At 38.3% G+C, this 18,262-nt stretch overlaps 1 protein-coding gene across 2 annotated transcripts in view; it reads right to left on the bottom strand.

Moving 5' to 3' along the window:
• The window catches only part of DSCAM (DS cell adhesion molecule), a 177,763-nt gene that overhangs the window by 155,834 nt on the left and 3,667 nt on the right, over nt 1-18,262 (bottom strand). The window contains exons 2-5 of one of the 2 annotated variants that reach the window (XM_031556926.1): nt 16,085-16,363; nt 13,496-13,771; nt 10,712-11,008; nt 9,638-9,913 (exon numbers count right to left, since the gene is read on the bottom strand). In XM_031556926.1, coding sequence (XP_031412786.1) covers nt 9,638-9,913; nt 10,712-11,008; nt 13,496-13,771; nt 16,085-16,310 — 1,075 coding nt within the window. In that variant the 5' untranslated portion in view covers nt 16,311-16,363. Of the gene's footprint in view, nt 1-9,637; nt 9,914-10,711; nt 11,009-13,495; nt 13,772-16,084; nt 16,364-18,262 lie in introns of those variants that run through there. The other variant, XM_010723842.3, reaches the window with a different exon arrangement.

The following is an 18,262-nucleotide window of genomic DNA, read 5'->3' on the forward strand; positions in this document are numbered from 1 at the left end:
GGCAGCGCATTTTCCCTCTGCCCAAGTTTTTAAGATACTGAGGACACCAACATTTATTTCTGCCTCGTAAGATATAATGTATATTCAACCTGCAGCAGCTTGCACTCCTGACAAGGTTATTTTGAAAAGCAGTGTGTAATTTAAAATCAGTACTTTAAAAAAGAAAATAGTCAAGGGGTAACTTCAAAGTATGGAATAATGCTTTTCAGCTACAGTATTTATCGTTTTGGGTTGATAATAGCAGTTTCTAGCAGGAAGACCTAACACAGGTCTTCTTGCTAATTTGAAGATGGGAAAAATCACCAAAAATCACTTATTAAAAGCATAGAAATAGAACAAAACAAATCTGAAATCATTTAAATCAAAAGTTGCCATATGTATTTCTGAAGTAAAAAAGCTGACATAAACAATAGAAAATATCTGGCTTAAATAACCAGCATATTTTGAGAATTTTTGGTAAAATAAAATCATATCATTGATAAAAAGCACAAAAAAGCAGGATGGATGTACAGTACTTCAAATCTTAGAGAAAAGTTACCATAGGACAGATATATTAAAATGTATTTTAAATACTTTAAGGTGTATCATAGTATTTTCCTTTTCTGTGTGTAGCTTTTGTTTCACCATATTTCAGAGTTTCTATTCGATTTTGATTGCTAAATTATTTTACTTCATATAACATGTTACATATTACCCATGTACAGAAAGGCTTTTATGTGCATGTGTGTTGTGTATTTGAAAGGGATGTTTCTTCCTTTACTCACAACAGTCAAAAGACAATCTGTGCTCTATGCAATTAAGTGCAATGGCTTGGGGATGCTTTATTGATAAGTGCTTGAATTAAGTGTCTATTTAAAAAGAGGATTATGGGCCAGTCTCATTACTGTTAATGCATAAGATTTAAATAATATTTTTGTGCCCTAGCAACATCTCCTGTGCCTCTGGGAGATCATTGTAAAAGAAGGCTTCCATGATGCTCTCCATTAGCAGAGGAACATCCTTAATTTCTTGCCCTCTGTTTTGTGGGAGTTATGTTGGAAGAAACTGCTCAGATGATTCACTAAAACAGAACATCCTGCTGATGCTTTGTCTCCTGCAGCAGTCTTGTGAACACACCATTGCTCTCTTGTGGCTCTCCACAGTAAAATAAAAGTTGTTCTCCTGTTTATCACCAGAAACTGCTCTCTAATGGATTTTCATGCAATAACACTGTTGGAGGAGCTGTGCCCACACTATGACATAACTTCAGCAATGAATACACACAACATTGGCTGATGCAAAGAAATAGCTACAAACTACATAGGTCACTCTGAACGTAATACCTCTGATTTATTTCCATGGAAACTACAACACATACAAAGAGCACAATAACACTCTCTGATAGAGTAAATTCTCAGCCTCAAAACACTATTTGTCGGCACAGTCAGCACAATTAGCTGTGCATTTTCACCAGTGATGAACAAGAGCCTGCATGCCACACTCACAACAATCTGCATCAGCAGAGGAGACCTACTGTCACTTTTGCCACTGCTGAAATGCATCACCCACCACCTCACTGCGCTCACATCCACTGTTTGGTCTCCATAAACATTCAGCAGGTGTCAGTGAATGTCAATGGGTGTCATTTTTTCTGCATGCTTTCTGACACATCTTTGCTTCGTACACAGTATTCACTTCACATGCCATTGTGTCAGACTGCCCTTCTGCTGCCATCAGTCACACAATAACAAAATGTAATGGAATACTGATGGGAAGGTTCAGCCTTTACTGCCATCCCACTAACATCCGCCTCTGACACTGTAGGCCAATATCATAAAAAAGGAAGGATTACTTTCAGAGCAGTCATAGAAGATCTCAAAGAAGCCATGTAAACCAAGATTTCATGCACTAGGACTGCAAAAGCCAAAACTGCTTTGTATTTGCACAGATCCTTGTCATGATTTAGCCAGCCACTGACTCTTTCATCTAAACATCTCCATCCTTTGTGGGATTCTTCTGCTTCTCTCTTTTATTTATTGGGCTTTATCAGTAGGGCACGTCATTCACTGAACTGTCAATGGCATTCACTGATCTGAGACACATAGTGTGTTCCCTCGTTGACTGCTAGTGCATCCTCTCTTGATAAGAGCCAATAATTTTATGTTCTACAGGCCTAAATGTATGCATTGGAAATAAAAGAACCAAATCACTATCTGTAATGTCTCTGCCGTTCACAATGTTTCCATGTACTTGTAGGTTCATTAGTTACCAAAACTGACCCAATATCCAAAGTTCTTCAAAATCTTACTACAACAGTATCACAGTCCCCTCAGTCCCCACTTCTCCTCTTTGCAATACAATACTGTCCTGAGAGCTCCCTCAAAATAAGAGATCAGTTAAAATGCTATGCAGAAGCCAAGAGTGCTTCACCTATCTATCAGATCACCCCATTTTAGCCTCTATTGTGAGGGGAAGGGATCACACCCTGTAAGCCTAGGATGAAGGTAGTATGTTCTCTGCCCAAGGGGATACATTTGCTTATGCATTTTTTAAAGAGGAAACATTTTTGTTGTGGCAATAGGGTAAATGCAAGAGTACACACAACATGCTGTTACATTCATTGTTAAAGTGCCCTGTGATAAAAAGCCCATCTTGCAGGCTGGGCATTATCTAGAAGCACTTACCCAGTTACTATTTTTCATATGCTTTTAGAACTTTGTCCTGAGCTATTGCTCTTATTTAGGCCCTGTGCAATCTCAAGTGATCTCTGTCCTCAGATAACACTGTGAAAAGCTGAATACAACTAAATCACTGGAGCCAAAAGTTCCAGATTTGAAAGAGAGAGGACTTCAACTTTGTACTTTGAAAATTATTATATATTATTATAATATAAGTAGTTTGACTGGCTTCATACTTCTCCTTCACCAGTATTCTATGATTGCACACAAGGAGCTGATTTTACATCACCCTTCTGTTACCACAGTGTTGGTGTCCTCTTTTCCGTGCATCTTTGGTACTGTGAACTGATATCAAATTAGGGCAGCATATTTCTATACACACTTACTATCTGGACTTATACACATCACTACACAAACCAACTTGAACTAAAGTGATTAGCATTTTAAGAACAATTCTAACAAATGTATATATAAGTATTTCAGATATAACTGAATGCAAAAAGAGCAAGAGCATGGCTTTTTCTAAACTGAAACTAAAGACAGCTGCATTGTAAGACAGAAGAGTGTTAGCTTTGGAAAAACCCAAGTTTAAATACACAGGTAACTCATGAACTCTTATTCAAGTATTAAGTCTCATTCCATACTGTTTTCTGAGGAGGACTTTTAAGTGGATTTTGCAGCATCTTTTGTGTGACTGGACACCCATTCTCATCACACAGCACTTTTCTGATTTCTGCATATGACAATTCCAGTTACTTTGGAAGATCTGATTATTTCATCCTGAAGGATGTACAAGCTTGGAGGGATTCAAAAAGGTATTGCACTGGAAAGAAAGAAATGCAGGAAGTGATATAATGAAAGAAGTGACTGAAGGACCTCAAAACCAGAAGTTTTCTTCATTCAAACCACTGGCAACATTCAATCAATAATGCATGAGAAGTTTTATCTTACATATATGCACAAAGCTGAATTCACACTTCATCTATTCCACACTGTAGATTGCATGAAGCATAAAGAAATCAGCAGATTGTTTGATGACAGTATGCACCATGGTCCAAAGGAGCAATGAAGGACTCCCCCTTGGAGATTTTCCCCTCCTGTGTCTGCAGTTTTCAGTACTCAGAAGAGCCCACTTAGAACTGATCTACAGTTCAAATCCACCAATAACATTTTACATATTAGGAAAAGATGGACACTTCCTGGGAAAAATGTAAAGAATCTATTCAAAAATTAAGTTTTTTTTAGAAATAGCCTCTGTTAGGTTTGTATGTTTTCTAAAAAGAAACAGGCTGATACAATTTCTTGCAGTTCACAACAGGTGAAGTGCTATCACTTCACCATCAGATAAGAAGATACTTTCTAAATCAATGGCATACCATAAACTCTGCAAGATCATAAACAACACTTGAGCACCATGCTTTTTTTTGATGTTGCATCCTTCTTCACAGGGTCTTCTTTATCAATTAATTTATGTCTGACAAGTGTGAATAGCAGCGGGCTGTTTATATGAGAAGAGTGTCTCATGAGACAGATGAAAAGAAAATCATCACTTAATACTGATGACTTTTACTATAGCTGAGAAAACTATAAATTATATTAAAAATAAAATAATAAAAAAAAGATAATGACTCACTTCTGCTTTTAAAAGGTTTCCAGATCCAATAAATGCTGTAGAATTGTAGAATTTATGTTGCTATTATTATTTTACCATCTTGCCACTAGAAGGATTGTTTTTCAGTGGAAATATGAAACTTACAGATGGGGTGTGTAATATAACCTCTTATTTTGTCTGACAACACTTCCCATTTTAAGACTACTTTTATTTGCTTGCAATTTGACTTTTGTTTGGATAGCACTTTTCCAGGCCAGGTGTCTGCCTCAGGCTGAGTCATTTCAGCTGGAAGGTTGCAGCTACAACTGTCTGGTCACTTCCGAGAATAGGCAGAGTGAGTTGAAATATAAGGACATAGTGCATTTTCATCCTACCTTAAAAGAAAAAAAACAAAAAACTAAAAAGCCATTGTGAGAATCTGAGTAGTCCCACCACAGCCTTCATGTTCAGCAGGTGAAGACACAAGCATCAGATGCTCTTGCTGTTCCTATGGAAAGTTATCAAAAGAGTGCCCAAATTTGAATGTACAGAGGAATAGGGGAGATCGTGGGGCTAAGAAAACAGAAAGGAAAACCAGCCTCTCTTAGTGGGCATGCAGACAACAGCAGCAAGTAATGGAGCAGAAACTCAAAACATAGCCCAGGATAAGAAAAGGGGCTTGCAGAATTGGACTTAGGAGAAGCAGAAGAAAGTCAAAAGTTGGGATCAGGCTTGCAATGGGATTCAAGAGATCATGAAGGCTGGTAAACTGAAGTTGGAAAATGGCTGGGAATGTGAGGTTGGAACAAAAAAGCAGTCTGGTGGGATAGAGAATTGTCAATGAGTGAAGACCACACAAAGGAGAGAGAGACTAGAAGCCAGTGGGGATAGAGAAAATGAAGACTGGCAGAAAGTAGGGAGTCTAACCGCTGGCTGAGAGGAATGCAGGGAGCTCTGAAGGGAAAGACCACTTCTGAGTCATGAGAACAAGGCAGTAGGAAAATGAAGGCTGAGATGAGAGATGTGGAGGGCAGACTGGTATTGGAATCCAGAGCAGAAGAGTCAGGATTAAGATGAGCTGGAGACAGATCATACTTAGGAGAGATGAACACAAAAGCCCATTTCTTCTACAGAATATTCTTTTCCTATATGGAGGATATCAGCCTGCAATAGTCTTCTGCTGTCAGCAGATGTATAAGGACTTCACTGGCAAACCACTAGAGCTGGGTGAAATAAGGACAGAGAAATTAGTGCTACTAAGAATAATTGTTCTTGGCAAGGACCCGTGATGTATCCTTAGCAAGGCTAGTCTTGATGAGTACTTTTAAGGATGTCAGTAAATGCTGTTACCATTTACAGAAGGAGAAGAAGAGGGTGCTCAGTTTAGTCTACAAAGAAGCTAAAAGGAAACTGCATTTAACACAGGCCAAAGTAAAACATACTGAAAGGTGATTACAGGTGCAAAGACAAGCACCTGACAGGTATGAAATATCAGAAATTCAGTGTGAAAGTAGAGCCATAGCCTCACCAATTTATATATGCATTACAGTGTGGGTAGATTTCAACACTGTTGTCAGAAATCAGAGCTGGCCAATTCATTTGTCTAAATGAAAAAAATAAATGCCAAGATGGCTTGATTTCCAAAATACTCCTTTAGGACTCAGGCACAGTTCCAACATTGCTGCGTCTGCCAAGCAGAAACCTGCTTATTTTCCTGCCAACATATTCAGTCAAATTTCCATCAGTTATCTTGCAGGATTGCTAGCTTCCAAGATCCAGATCCAGAGACAGGCAAGGGATGGAGAGAATGGCATGCCACATATTTCTGGCCTAGTCATTTGGCAACTGCAGGCCTCTAGGGTATGTGCCCATGTGGTCAAGAATATCAGATCTTCCTAAAAATGCTGCAGCAGATTTAATGTAGTCTTGAATTGATTCCTCTGATCAACAGTGCAAAAAAGTACCTGCCTAAAGGTCAAATAATACAGAGATGATAGGCCCAGCTTCAAGCTTTTGGCCTCCTGAAAGCCTGCCAGGTGCAGAGCAAAATTCTGGTTCTCTGGCAGTCAGGATTTCATTCCGAAGTTTGTCGTGAAACTTTGTTCTATCTGAGATCTTACAGTGATTTCTAAAGAATATCCTCAAGAATTTGCTTTCATTTGTATAGTTATAAATATCTCAAAATACTCTACAGAATGGGTCCTCTTGTATTTAATTACATGCTCATGCTGTTGCATATCCTTATTTGAATGGTGCTTTTGATGAAATCTCATTCAAGACAGAAAGAGGATGCTCTATATACTAGAAAATTTGGAAAATGGGTGTAAATGAGGCAGAGGATAGCAGACAAGAATGGCCACTTTTATACAATACTATAATACAGAAAAGCGTTGCCCAGTAGAGCCAAATTCTGTATCTACCTTTGTCATAGATTCTGAGATGATGATAATTAAATGACTTCAGTCCGTCTTTCCCAGTGGATAACCAGTCTGGATAATGGGACTTGTTTAAGAAAGACAAAGAACTTGGAGAAGCAAATTTATTTCAATAGGAGCTGTGTTTTGTGCATATAAATGCTTTACAAAAGCAAGTAAACTGGAAAAAAAAAAAAAATCAAGCTATAATCTTCTGAAATTGAAAACAAAAAATATGTAGATAAAGGTTTAGTTTGTGCCACAGCTGGTATTTTCCAAAGAGATCCTAAAACACCCAGGTGGGTTTTGAAAAGGGACTCAGTTCTGAAGTACACTGATGCCACAGATGATCAGTTCAGAAAAACTCATGAGGAAACTGGTAATTATGTCTTCAGAACTGAACATGAAGGAAACAAAATAAAAAGTTACAGTTCATTAAGTATCACCTATTCTTAATCACTGCTCTGGGGTCACCCAGTAAGCTTGTAGCAGAAATAAGAACAAACCAAAGGACCCACAGTGTTGAACACCAGCAATAATCCTCCCTCTGTTTCTCTGGAGATTAAATAGGTGGAGTGATAATATGAGAAGTTGAATCATAAAATAAGGAGATTTTGGCACTGACATTAACTCCTCTTACAATGACATATCTCATGGTTCTTCAAAACTCTAGTATGCAATAAACTGTAAGTATCTGAAAACTCATCACATTCACTTTGGAATTCATAAAAGGAAAATGACAGCATAAACATTAGCAATATTTTGAAGCAAGCCATGGATGACTAACCGTCCCTGGAGGTGTTCAAGAAACATTCAGATGTTGTACTAAGGGACATAGTTTAGTGGGAAATATTGGTGATAGGTGGACGGTTGGACTGGATGATCTGAGAGTTCTTTTCCAACCTTGGTGATTCTATGATTCTACAATCTGCTAATAAGTTGGATAAAATCACAGTGTAGTTATGGAACAAAATAATATATAACCATTTCAGCAAACATTGTACAGTACTAACCTCCAACTACAGAATCTTGAGAACTTTTTGGGTTTACTAATACAAAGCTCAGCTTTGATGTTTGGGGTTTAGCATGTGAGGTCAGGAAAGTAACCTCTTTAAACAATGTCTTGGCAAGGACAGGGCTTGCTGAAACACCTAGTTCACTCTCTGCAGCCAACTTTGGCAGTTCCAGAGGAATACATATGATCCCCACTAACACACCTGCTTTGCACGTGCAATTCACACTGCAATTCACCGTTCACATTGCAACTTGCACTGTTCCAGTGCATCTGCCTTCAGACCACATGCATGAGAAGGCTGTATCACAGGTGCAGTGGCATCTCACCCACTCTTTGAATGAATCACATTTTTATATTAGTTATTCAGACCACACACAGTCACTTTCAGTTTTCTGACCTGCCAACAGCTCTGGCAGTTGAATATTCAGAATAAGGCAGAATATCTTCAAGCTGTAGGATGCAACATCACTGATAAAGAGTGATAATCATTGATGGGACTGACCAATTTGCATTCTAAGGTGGAACTGTCAAGTTTGTAATCTGTAACTAAATGGAAGTAACAACAAGACTGCAGCTAACATTCCCAGTGACTAGTAACGTTTTTATATAACTGCTCAAGCCAAGGATGGACCACTGGATTATTTTACATGGCTACATTCATTTTTACCATCACTTGAAGAAAGATATCATTTAAGAGGCAGCATTCCTCACCAGATTTACCACAGTAAGCTCTCAGTGCAATAGCAACACAATTACTAATTCAGGACACGTTTCTTCAGCTCCCTCAATAGATCCGCAATATTTTTGTGACGTCAAGCAAGATACCAGATGCGTGAAAATAAATGGTTACATTAGCTTTTCATGATACATGATATGATCAGGGGTCCTGTTGGTCTCAGGTGTATAAAATGTTACGTCTTTCACAGAACAAATTGCTAGTGGCTTATGACTAATCCCCGACCTCTTGAAATAATTAGCAATCACTTCAGTCCAGATAGAAAACAAGAAAGGGCTAAACAAACCAAAGAGAAAGAAAATAAAGACTCTGATGTCTATAACAAAGCAATTTTACTTGTGATCTCTGTTTCTTATCTGAGAACAGATGCAGAAATTGACTTCTTCCCTGCTCTCTACCACCAAAAGAAAAAGAGCCAAGGAAAAGCTCCAAAGATCTTCAAGATGATGAAATTACACTTCAGTACTACCTACAGGCTCTCATGGAGGGTCTGTACAGTGGTCCTGTTGCTTAAAACCAAGTGCAACTGCAGTCAGGTTTTGTGTCTTTTGTGTTCTTGTGACTAGGTCTGACCATTACCAAGATCAGAATAGCCTGAACATAATGCTAGGAAAATTTCTGTTCTCATTTATTTCTGAAGTAGTGAAGTCCCTCATTTGGGACTATGTTAATAGATTTTAAACATACAGTTAGAATTTATTTATAGTACTAACTTTCTACAGTATCAAGGACAGTCAGAAAAACCTGCTTAATAACAATTAATGTTTGTAGGTCCTGTCTCTTGTTTATTGATGGAAAAAACATGCTTCAAAATTCAAATCTTGTTTAAAGTTAGAAAGTTACTGACTAATGAAAATGTAGACAGCCACTTAACAGAAAAAAGAGTCACCTGTGAAATTTAGGTCACAAAGTATTTATTCATTTGCTGACCAAATTGCTGTCACAAAAACTACCAGCAGAAAGCTTGTTTCCCATTAAGAAGCAGTCTCCTGTTAAGAAGCGATGATCTCTTAACTGAATAAAGGCGGGTAAAAATCAAGAAAGACCACGAAATAGTGCCTGATTATTATCTACGTCATCATTAAAAATGAACAGAAATCTGGATTAATCATCTTAAGGATTCATTATCTAACTGACAAGATAATCTTACGTGCTCTGTCTTGCACTTCTACAACTTCTACTACAAGCCATTACCCCAGCTCTAGTTCTCCAAGTTAACCTTACCTTTCACTGTCACATGAACACTCTGGCTGGTGGACAGCTGGGGCTGAACAAGGACATTACATGTGTATTCACCCTCATCTACCTCCTTCTGCACATCTGAAAGCTTCAATGTCCCATTGTTCTCAAAAGCCACTTGACGATGGTTAAAGGGAAGCAGGTTAGAGTTCTTGTACCACTTGATGGAGTAATACGGGTAGCCTATTACACGGCAGTGGATGTAGGTGTCCCGTCCCGCTATTGCTGTGATGTTTTTCATTGGTCGAATGCTTGCTGGCCCTGGGAAGGTAAAAAGGAACTCATGAATATAGGCACATTTGTTTGAGAAAATAGACATTTTTTTTCTGAATATACCAATGTTAATGACATTTACAAATGCAGCTTGCACAACACTTATTAGTATTTGACAGTTTCTGCTTTTAAGAGCCACTTAAGCAGTTTCCCTAATCTTTGTGTGCTCTAGTTTTTCCTCACCCTGCAGCATACATACTAATTATGTGGGGGTATATGTTTGCATTATCCAACATCCGTCTGATAAAATCTTTGCGGCATTACAAATTAAAAGTCTGAGGATGACTTAATTAATGTGAAATACTAACACTGATACAAAGCTAAAATCCTGTTACACATGAGAACACTGACAAAGCTAGCATTTATTTTGACATATATGAAGTATAATACCATGAGGATGGGTATTATGCCATGTAAAGCTAGAAATGCAAGGTAAAGTATAGTATACATGAATAATTACAATCAGTGCTGGACAAGTAAAGGAGGAAAGGAAAAGAAAAAAACATGCACAACAGGACTAAAATAAAGAAAATGTGAATTAGTAATGATGAGTACACGAAAAAGAGACTACAGAACACAAAGAGAAATTTTCCAAAGTTTAACCACATCATACACTTTTTGGGTCTGGGAAGGCAGGGTGGGAAAAAGGAGAGAGGAGGAAGAAAAGGAGAGGGAAAACAGTAAGTTTTTTTGGCATTCCAAGACTCTTTTCATCACATGCAACAATCTTTTTCTCCACTACAATGAGTTATGTGTGTTTTTTTGAGGAGCTGATTTGACAAGCACCTCTTACGTTTATTCGAGCCTGGTACAGGACGACTCCAGCAGAGTTGTTGGCAGTACAGCGATAAACTCCACCATCTCGGACCTGAGTGTTAGAGATGTTCAGGTAACTGACCACATTCCCTTCAGAGGTGATAATCTGGCTGATACGATGACTGCCATCCTTCACAATGGGATCTTCATCCAGTGTCCAAGTGATGGTAGGCAGGGGGGTTCCCTTCACATTGCACATAAGGGAGACTGGCTCGCCCGGACTCACCACTTTCTCACTGAAGGCAGAAATGATTTTGGGAGTACCGTCTGCCGAGGGAGAGAAAAGCAGGAGAAGAATGCTTATATGCTGTGAAGCTGTTCCCTCCATCCTGAAGCTTGTCACAAGACAAAATCTTTTTTAGAAGCCATGTAATTAACTGTATTCCTGGACAAAAGTTTATTTATTGAGAGATGGAAACAAACTTTGGTAGGAGATTACTTAAGCAATTCTTTCTTTACTGAAAGTTTCTTTATCATCTGCTAAGAAACTCGATAGTGACTTCCACTCAGGAAAATGGAAAATGGGGGCTCTGTAGGGCTATATGAACTGTCAGGTTCTTGCAGAGAGGTGTCAGTCATACACAATTCATCAGTAATGACATGCAACAAACCCTTCACATGCCTTGAATTTTTCTTTTCCTGGTACATATCTGCTCCTTTAAAACCTAAAGATGAATTCTGTCAATGAGCCAGGCATAACTTGCATAGGCTAATTTCACACAGCTGTGTCAATTCAGTTTAGTCCTGACCTACAATATCCAATTTAGAAAAGTACTGAATTAAGCTTTTCCTGAACAGAGACAGCAAGTAATAATAGTGATGCCAATTTCTTTCTGTGGTCATTTTGTGTTGCAGATAAACAACCTTATGCGATGAGAATGTTCAAATAATTTTTCTTGTTATCCATGTCACAATGTACTCAGCCTCTACCAGGCAAATGAATAAAGAGAATGCATGGCAGGCACAAACTTTGAGGTTTTAAATAGGAAGCAGGATTAAATAACCACCTACCCAGAGAGCTCAGAGGAATAACACTTAGGAATGATGACACTCTGCTATTAGTTAGAAAGTTCCTTCTGAAATCACGTAATGCACGCTCTCCCTTGAAAATTATACTTTCAAAGCTGTATCTATAAGGGATTTCAATGTAATTGGGGGCAAAAGTGCAAAAGGCCACATGCCAAGAGCAGCGTGCAGAACACAGCAAGCATGCTAGAAGTTTGGACAACAGTTTTGTCAGCTACTGTCTGGTTTTAAAGAATCAAGAGCCAAGAAAGCTAACTTAACTGTCCTACAGTGTTGGCACCTGCAAGAAACAGAAGGAAAAGGCTATTCATTATCTAGTGAGGGGCCAAAGACACATGAAAACACATCTTGTACATGAAGCTCTTTATAGACAACTCCCTTCAGCTTCATACAGGACAGAGGCTGCCAGAATAGGATTAACAAATCTCATGCTCAGTTTGAGCACACTATGTACTATGTACTGCCTCCTTACCAACACTCTGCTGTGTACTTACCCTTGTGGTTAAGGAGTTGAACCACAATAATACTCTTGGAAATCATAATTCTTATATTGCAATTTCAGTACAACATCACTCTGAGAAAATAGGCATGACAGATACAAAGCCATCCCCAAAACACACTGAGTCACAGAAAAATTAAAAATAGTGCTGAAATATTCCTTTGCTTGCCAAATAGTGAAAATCATAAGGTTCTGCCATTCTCAGACTGCTGAAAGAGCTCAGCATAGGAAGAGGGCATTTTGTTTGATTTGATTTCATAATTTTCTCCTCTTTCTTCTTCTCTTGTTTCTGTCCCATCAGTTGTGTGACAAGAGTTTTTATTTATTTATCTATTTATTTTAATCTCTGACTCTCTTCCTTTCCTTTGCTGTGTATTAGATACTGTCATCCCTCAGAAAACAAAACAACAAAACAACAGCAATAGGAAAAAAAAAGCTTTTTATCCTGAAAGGAAACTGTCACCAGACCAATAAATCTTAGAGTGTGCACACCATGTACCTCTGCCACCCCTCTGCTTTTTTTTTTTTTTTTTTTTTTAAAATTTCAAGTGACAGGCTTTTTTTGGAGATGAAAGCAGACACTATTTTCCCAGCAAGACCCGGGCGTCTTTGAAATCTTTCCTGCTGTTATTCTCTGATAACCTGCACTCTCTCGACATTGTGATAGATTATCAATACGCTCTTTAGGCTTTCTTAGTCACAGGAGATGGTTGCCGAGGTAACCTGGTACAAGCAGGTAATCTCCTCTTTTTTTTGTAAAGACTAAAAATAGTGTCCATGCCACAACTGTACTACATTCTTATTAATGAACTGGCTCTGTACAAACCGCCTGATTATCATGTGGAACACTGTGTCAGGTACTTAATATGATCTCTAGATCTTCAGCCAATATGCCCAACCTGAAATGCCATACCAGGAAGGAAATGTCTGGTCCTGAAGAAGGATCTCTTATCACATGTCTTGTTGAAAAGGTAGTGTGAAAAAATCAACACCATCATCTCTAAAAAAAAAGGACTGTGAAGACTGTTCAGGAGGGATATATTTTTCAAATCAATACCTTTCATCAGTTCTCTTCTCTTCAGAGTAGGGAGGCACAATAACTTCTGCCAACAGCTCAAAGGTACCCTCTTCTCTTGTTTAGAGCCTCCTGCACTTCACTTTACAAAAGTGTTGCCAAAGACAACATGTAAAACACAGAGATTAGAATCACTAAACAGGTAGTGACTCACCTTCTAATATTACTTGAACATAGTCTTGAGCGGACATCTTGTCCTTGCGCACAAAGCACTGGTATGCTCCACCATCACTCTTAGCCATGCCATCCATGATAAGGTTCTCCCGGTTGATCCCAGTGATCCGAACGTTGTTACCAGGGTTAATGATTTCACCATTACGGTACCATGAGAGCTCCTGGTCCTCGGTTCCTGTCACACTGCAGGACAAGGACACTTGACTACCAACACTGCTTTTTACTTTCCGTGGGCTGATTGTGGCTTTTAGTGGTTCTGCAGATTTAAACCGAAAGAATGGAAAGGGAAATAGAGAAAATTAAGTATACATCTACATTTACATGAGAGTAACACATTAACTCTCAGCTAAGACGAACAACAAAAATCACATCCATATCCTTCTGAAAATTAAAAAAAAAAGCAGCAAAACAATTTTTTTTTAATCCCCACAGATTATTGTGCTTGCTCTGAACAAGCATTTCCCCCATGAACATCCATGACACAAAACATAAGGATCAACCTACGTAACATATGATATAATCCCCTAGACTATGTCTAAATGAATGGTAGGAACAGATCTACTGAGTAACAGCATTGTTGCTAGGCGGCAATCAATAGTACTACATCTTTTGGAAGGGTAGGATATTACTTCGGATTAGTTCAGTGTGGACTTTCATACTGGTATATTAAATGCATTTCTGAAGATCATCTTCTGGTTTTGTTTCCTCCAAAAGGAACATAGTTAACAAAATCTAATGTGAACAATTGTTGTAAATGACAATTACCAGTACCAGATTTGTTTTTAACAGTGGAAGGTACATACTGAAATGTTATCATCAGATGCAGTCATAAACATGTGTGGGATCTATCCACATGTAAATGCTTCTTTGTGTGGGCTCACTAAACTTTCTCCTTTAACAGAGAATGACTGTAGTATTTTCAAGTCAGTCTTAAAATGGAGTAGAACCTAGGTAATAATATGTGTTTTATATTGCAACAAAAGAGGATGAAAAGAGTTGAAAAAAAAGTCATAAACGTACATGTGATATTTATCTCATTTTCTAATAGTTACCGACAATCCTGAATGCAGAGCTGATCTCATGTTTTGTATATTTTGGTTTAACATCCTTATAAAGATAATGGACTTTCATGAAATATATATTCATATTGGCTTCTTGTGTAGGTTCAATACTACCTCTACCGCTAGGAAAAAAATGTGTAACATATTTCTTTTTCAACTGTGGATAATCAACACTGATGTCATCTCTCATAATAAATATGTACTATTCTATTTTTTTTTTTTTGCCAACTTACATACAGACACATGCATGTATATTTCTACATTAAAAAATCCACAACCAAATCATTCACTTTACAGAACATTTTATAACACAAAACTTGCAATAAATCTTTACTGCTTCTCCAATATATATTGCCAAAAATTACTGATCCACTGTGAACAGAGGCCTGGAAAAACACACATGTGTTATTGACTTCCATCCTTCCAGACATAGACTCTTACGTAGTAGTCTTTTTGTCCAAAAGGATTCAGATCAATAACTAATCTGTGATCACATGCACGTTACAAGTCACTGAATATCTCTATATTTACTATAAGCAGGTCAAAAAAGCTCAAAACTGTGAACAGACCATTAGTACCACCAACATCTTAGAAATTCAAGAAAGTGATGAGTATCTTCTGTTACATAGAAGAGTAACAGTGTTTTCCCCAAGTCTTTCTTCCTGCCAACCTTATGGAGAGGATATCTGCTTGCTGGCTGATCACTGAGTCCATACATAAAACACATCACCAGGATCTGGGTATACTTTCAGTACCACCAGCAACTCCATCACAATGTGTTTCTGAAAGTTTTAATTTTGTGTCATACACAACAAACTGAATTTTAATGCATAAGCTTATTAGTTATAACTCACAAATTATTTATCTTTAATCTTTGTTTTATTCTGCCTAAATCCATCACGTATAATTATTGGTGAAGACATTTTAATGGTCTGAACTGTTCTTTCTTTCCAGTTTGCAAGTTGTGCTACACAGGTGGAAATGTTAGTTCACAAAGTGTAATTTCTATTCTGGGAAATCATTTCTTTTTAACAATAGAAGAATAACTCTTTTCCAGTGCAGTGCTTCTGAGTAATAATTATCTTTGCTAGAATTTGTGAAACATTCAGAATATTCACACATGAATACTCAACTAAGAGGAGGTATGAGTATTCAATATTACTGAACAGCATGAGTCATGGCAACAAGAGTTTGGTAGCTTTATTCATGAGAACATTTGCAATTTCTTTTTAAGCATCCAATTGAAGATTCTAAATTACATATCCTCCGTGTGATAAATTATATAGCTACATTATAAATTGCATCTGTTTGCACTTCTGATCGCTCAATTGTCCAACTAACTCATCTCCCTAGAGTCTAATTTCTAACGTTGCAAAATTCTGAGAAGTTTAAGCATCGCTAAGGTAAAGTAACAAAATGGAAGGTGCAAAAAGATATAGCAACATCTTCCCACATGCAAATGTCCAGGTAAGAAGCAGTGCAAGAGCTTCAGTCAGTCCAAAACTTACGTTTTACATATAGTCGCCCTATCATCTCGGCAGTACCATAGTTGTTCCACACCTCGCAGACGTAGTTGCCGGAGTCTGAGGGACGCGTGTTCTCTATCAGCAGACCTGTAACTGTCTGCCGAAACCTGCTGTCAGGCTCCCAGGGAACGTTGTCCTTCAGCCAACGATACTTTGGTGTGGGGTGCCCTGATGCTTTGCAAGGCAGCTCCACTCGCTGTCCTGCCATGGCTTTACGGTGGTCAAACCCATCTAGAATAGATGGAGCTGAATTCGCTGGATCTGAAAGAACAGAGATTTTCAATGGGAACATTCAAATTATTGCATTTACTAAGTAGTATGTTAATATTTATTCTCCTGCCTTTTTGACTCTCTAGGCCAGTGTTTTATGTACTACAGTTTGCTACTGTGCCCCAGCCATCAACCTGAAATATCTCAATGGTGATGGCTGGGATCCAGCAGCACATACTACTAAAACACCTTATGACTACTAGGAAATCTTCCCACTGGATTTTTTCCAGGTGGCAACCATTTATCTGGTCATCTTCATATCTTCTATGAGAAAAATGGAGAGCCAAAAATGCGGTGCCTGACCAATTACTACAGTTATCCCTCTACTACTTGATTAGAGTGAAGCCAACACTCCCCATATTTCTCAGTGGTCTGAAGGCTTTAAATTAAAGGCACAGTTGTCTACATGTATGCGTGATTGCTAACACTTTGTCCTCTCAGTGGTCATTGACTTAACTCGCTCAGGTACTGCTCACAAGGAAGCTGCAGCAGATCCTTGTCAGGAGATGAAGAGATTAAATGAGCAATCTGTACTAAATTCAAGCTATACTGTATAATTGCTGCCTAAACTAGTTAGTTTAAAATCTTAGCTGTGTCTACATGAACTCATCTCATGTATGCATCTTCCACAGACCTGGGAGGATACACATGAGAATCAAATATCTATACTGCATTAGTTAGAGGCACCATACATGTTATTCTATCAATCAGAAACTCAAATTTTGATGCTAAATGAATGGGCTAAGTAAATTTTGTGTGGATAGCTAAGTAAAACTCCAAATGCTGAGTTCAATTAAAGAATAATGAAAGATTTTTTTCGTTCTGTAGTTGAGCCATTAAGGGCAACAGCACATTCAGTTTACAGTAACTTACTGCCTGTCTCATCAGTAATATGTCAGCCAGTAGTTAAACAGATGAATTTGCATGCATCAGCAGCCACTGGGTTCATATTTGGCATGGAGGAATTTATTTTTTAGCTTGCCATGCTGTTTATGTCTGGCTTAGTGAAGGAACACGCTGCCAGGATGGTATTGGAAAGGCCAATGTCAATTTGACTAATTGATTAGCCAGCTCCTTTTTCCCCTTTGGGATCATGAGGCATCTATGCTTTCTGTGCACAGATTTCTCTGTGTAGCCTGAGGAATTAACTCCATAAAAATGTAAGTATGCGTGGAATTACAGCTCTGGCTGTTAGAAAGAATACATCTACATAAAAACAGCTTCTTTAGTTGAAAACTACAATTAAATAATGAAAAAGTAAAACTGACTTTTAGAGTTATTGCCTGTACATTACTACTCAAAACTCCCAGTATCGTTGTATTATCCCAACATGTTTTTAATTTCCAAAGACTGTGTGGAGCACATATGTGGTCCCATTTGCAACCTCTTAAGCGCAAACATATGAAGTACCACATGGACTTCAAAACAGGGTAGAAGTCACCAGGGGAAAAACTAAGGTAATAGTAAGGAAAAGATATGACTAACAAACATCACGTGTTGACAGTTTCCCAGTTTTCTGCAGAGAACCACATTTGCTTCAATGCCAGGCCCAGGTAAAGTGTGACTTTATCTTGAATGAGAAGCTGGTGGTGACAGCAAAGCAGCATGCCTGGCTCCCATTGTAGGCAGAAGCCAGGAAGCCCAGGAAAGCTCCCTCAGGAGGTGGGGGCAATGACAGTAGCTGCCATAGGAAGCACGTCCCCTCTCTGCAACTACCATTTCTTCCCTTTCAAGAGAAACCCACCCATCCTCAGGTCATCTTTTCCAAATTAATATCATTTTGTTTTTTCCCTTCATGAACTGAACCTGAGCAGGAGTAAGCCAGCCTGAATCCCCACCTGCAGAAAAGCTGAACTGAGATTTGCCTACGTTCTTTCAAAGCTTTGAGAT

The sequence above is a fragment of the Meleagris gallopavo genome, chromosome 1 (genome assembly GCF_000146605.3).
Source record: "Meleagris gallopavo isolate NT-WF06-2002-E0010 breed Aviagen turkey brand Nicholas breeding stock chromosome 1, Turkey_5.1, whole genome shotgun sequence".
Classification (NCBI taxonomy): Eukaryota; Metazoa; Chordata; class Aves; order Galliformes; family Phasianidae; genus Meleagris; species Meleagris gallopavo.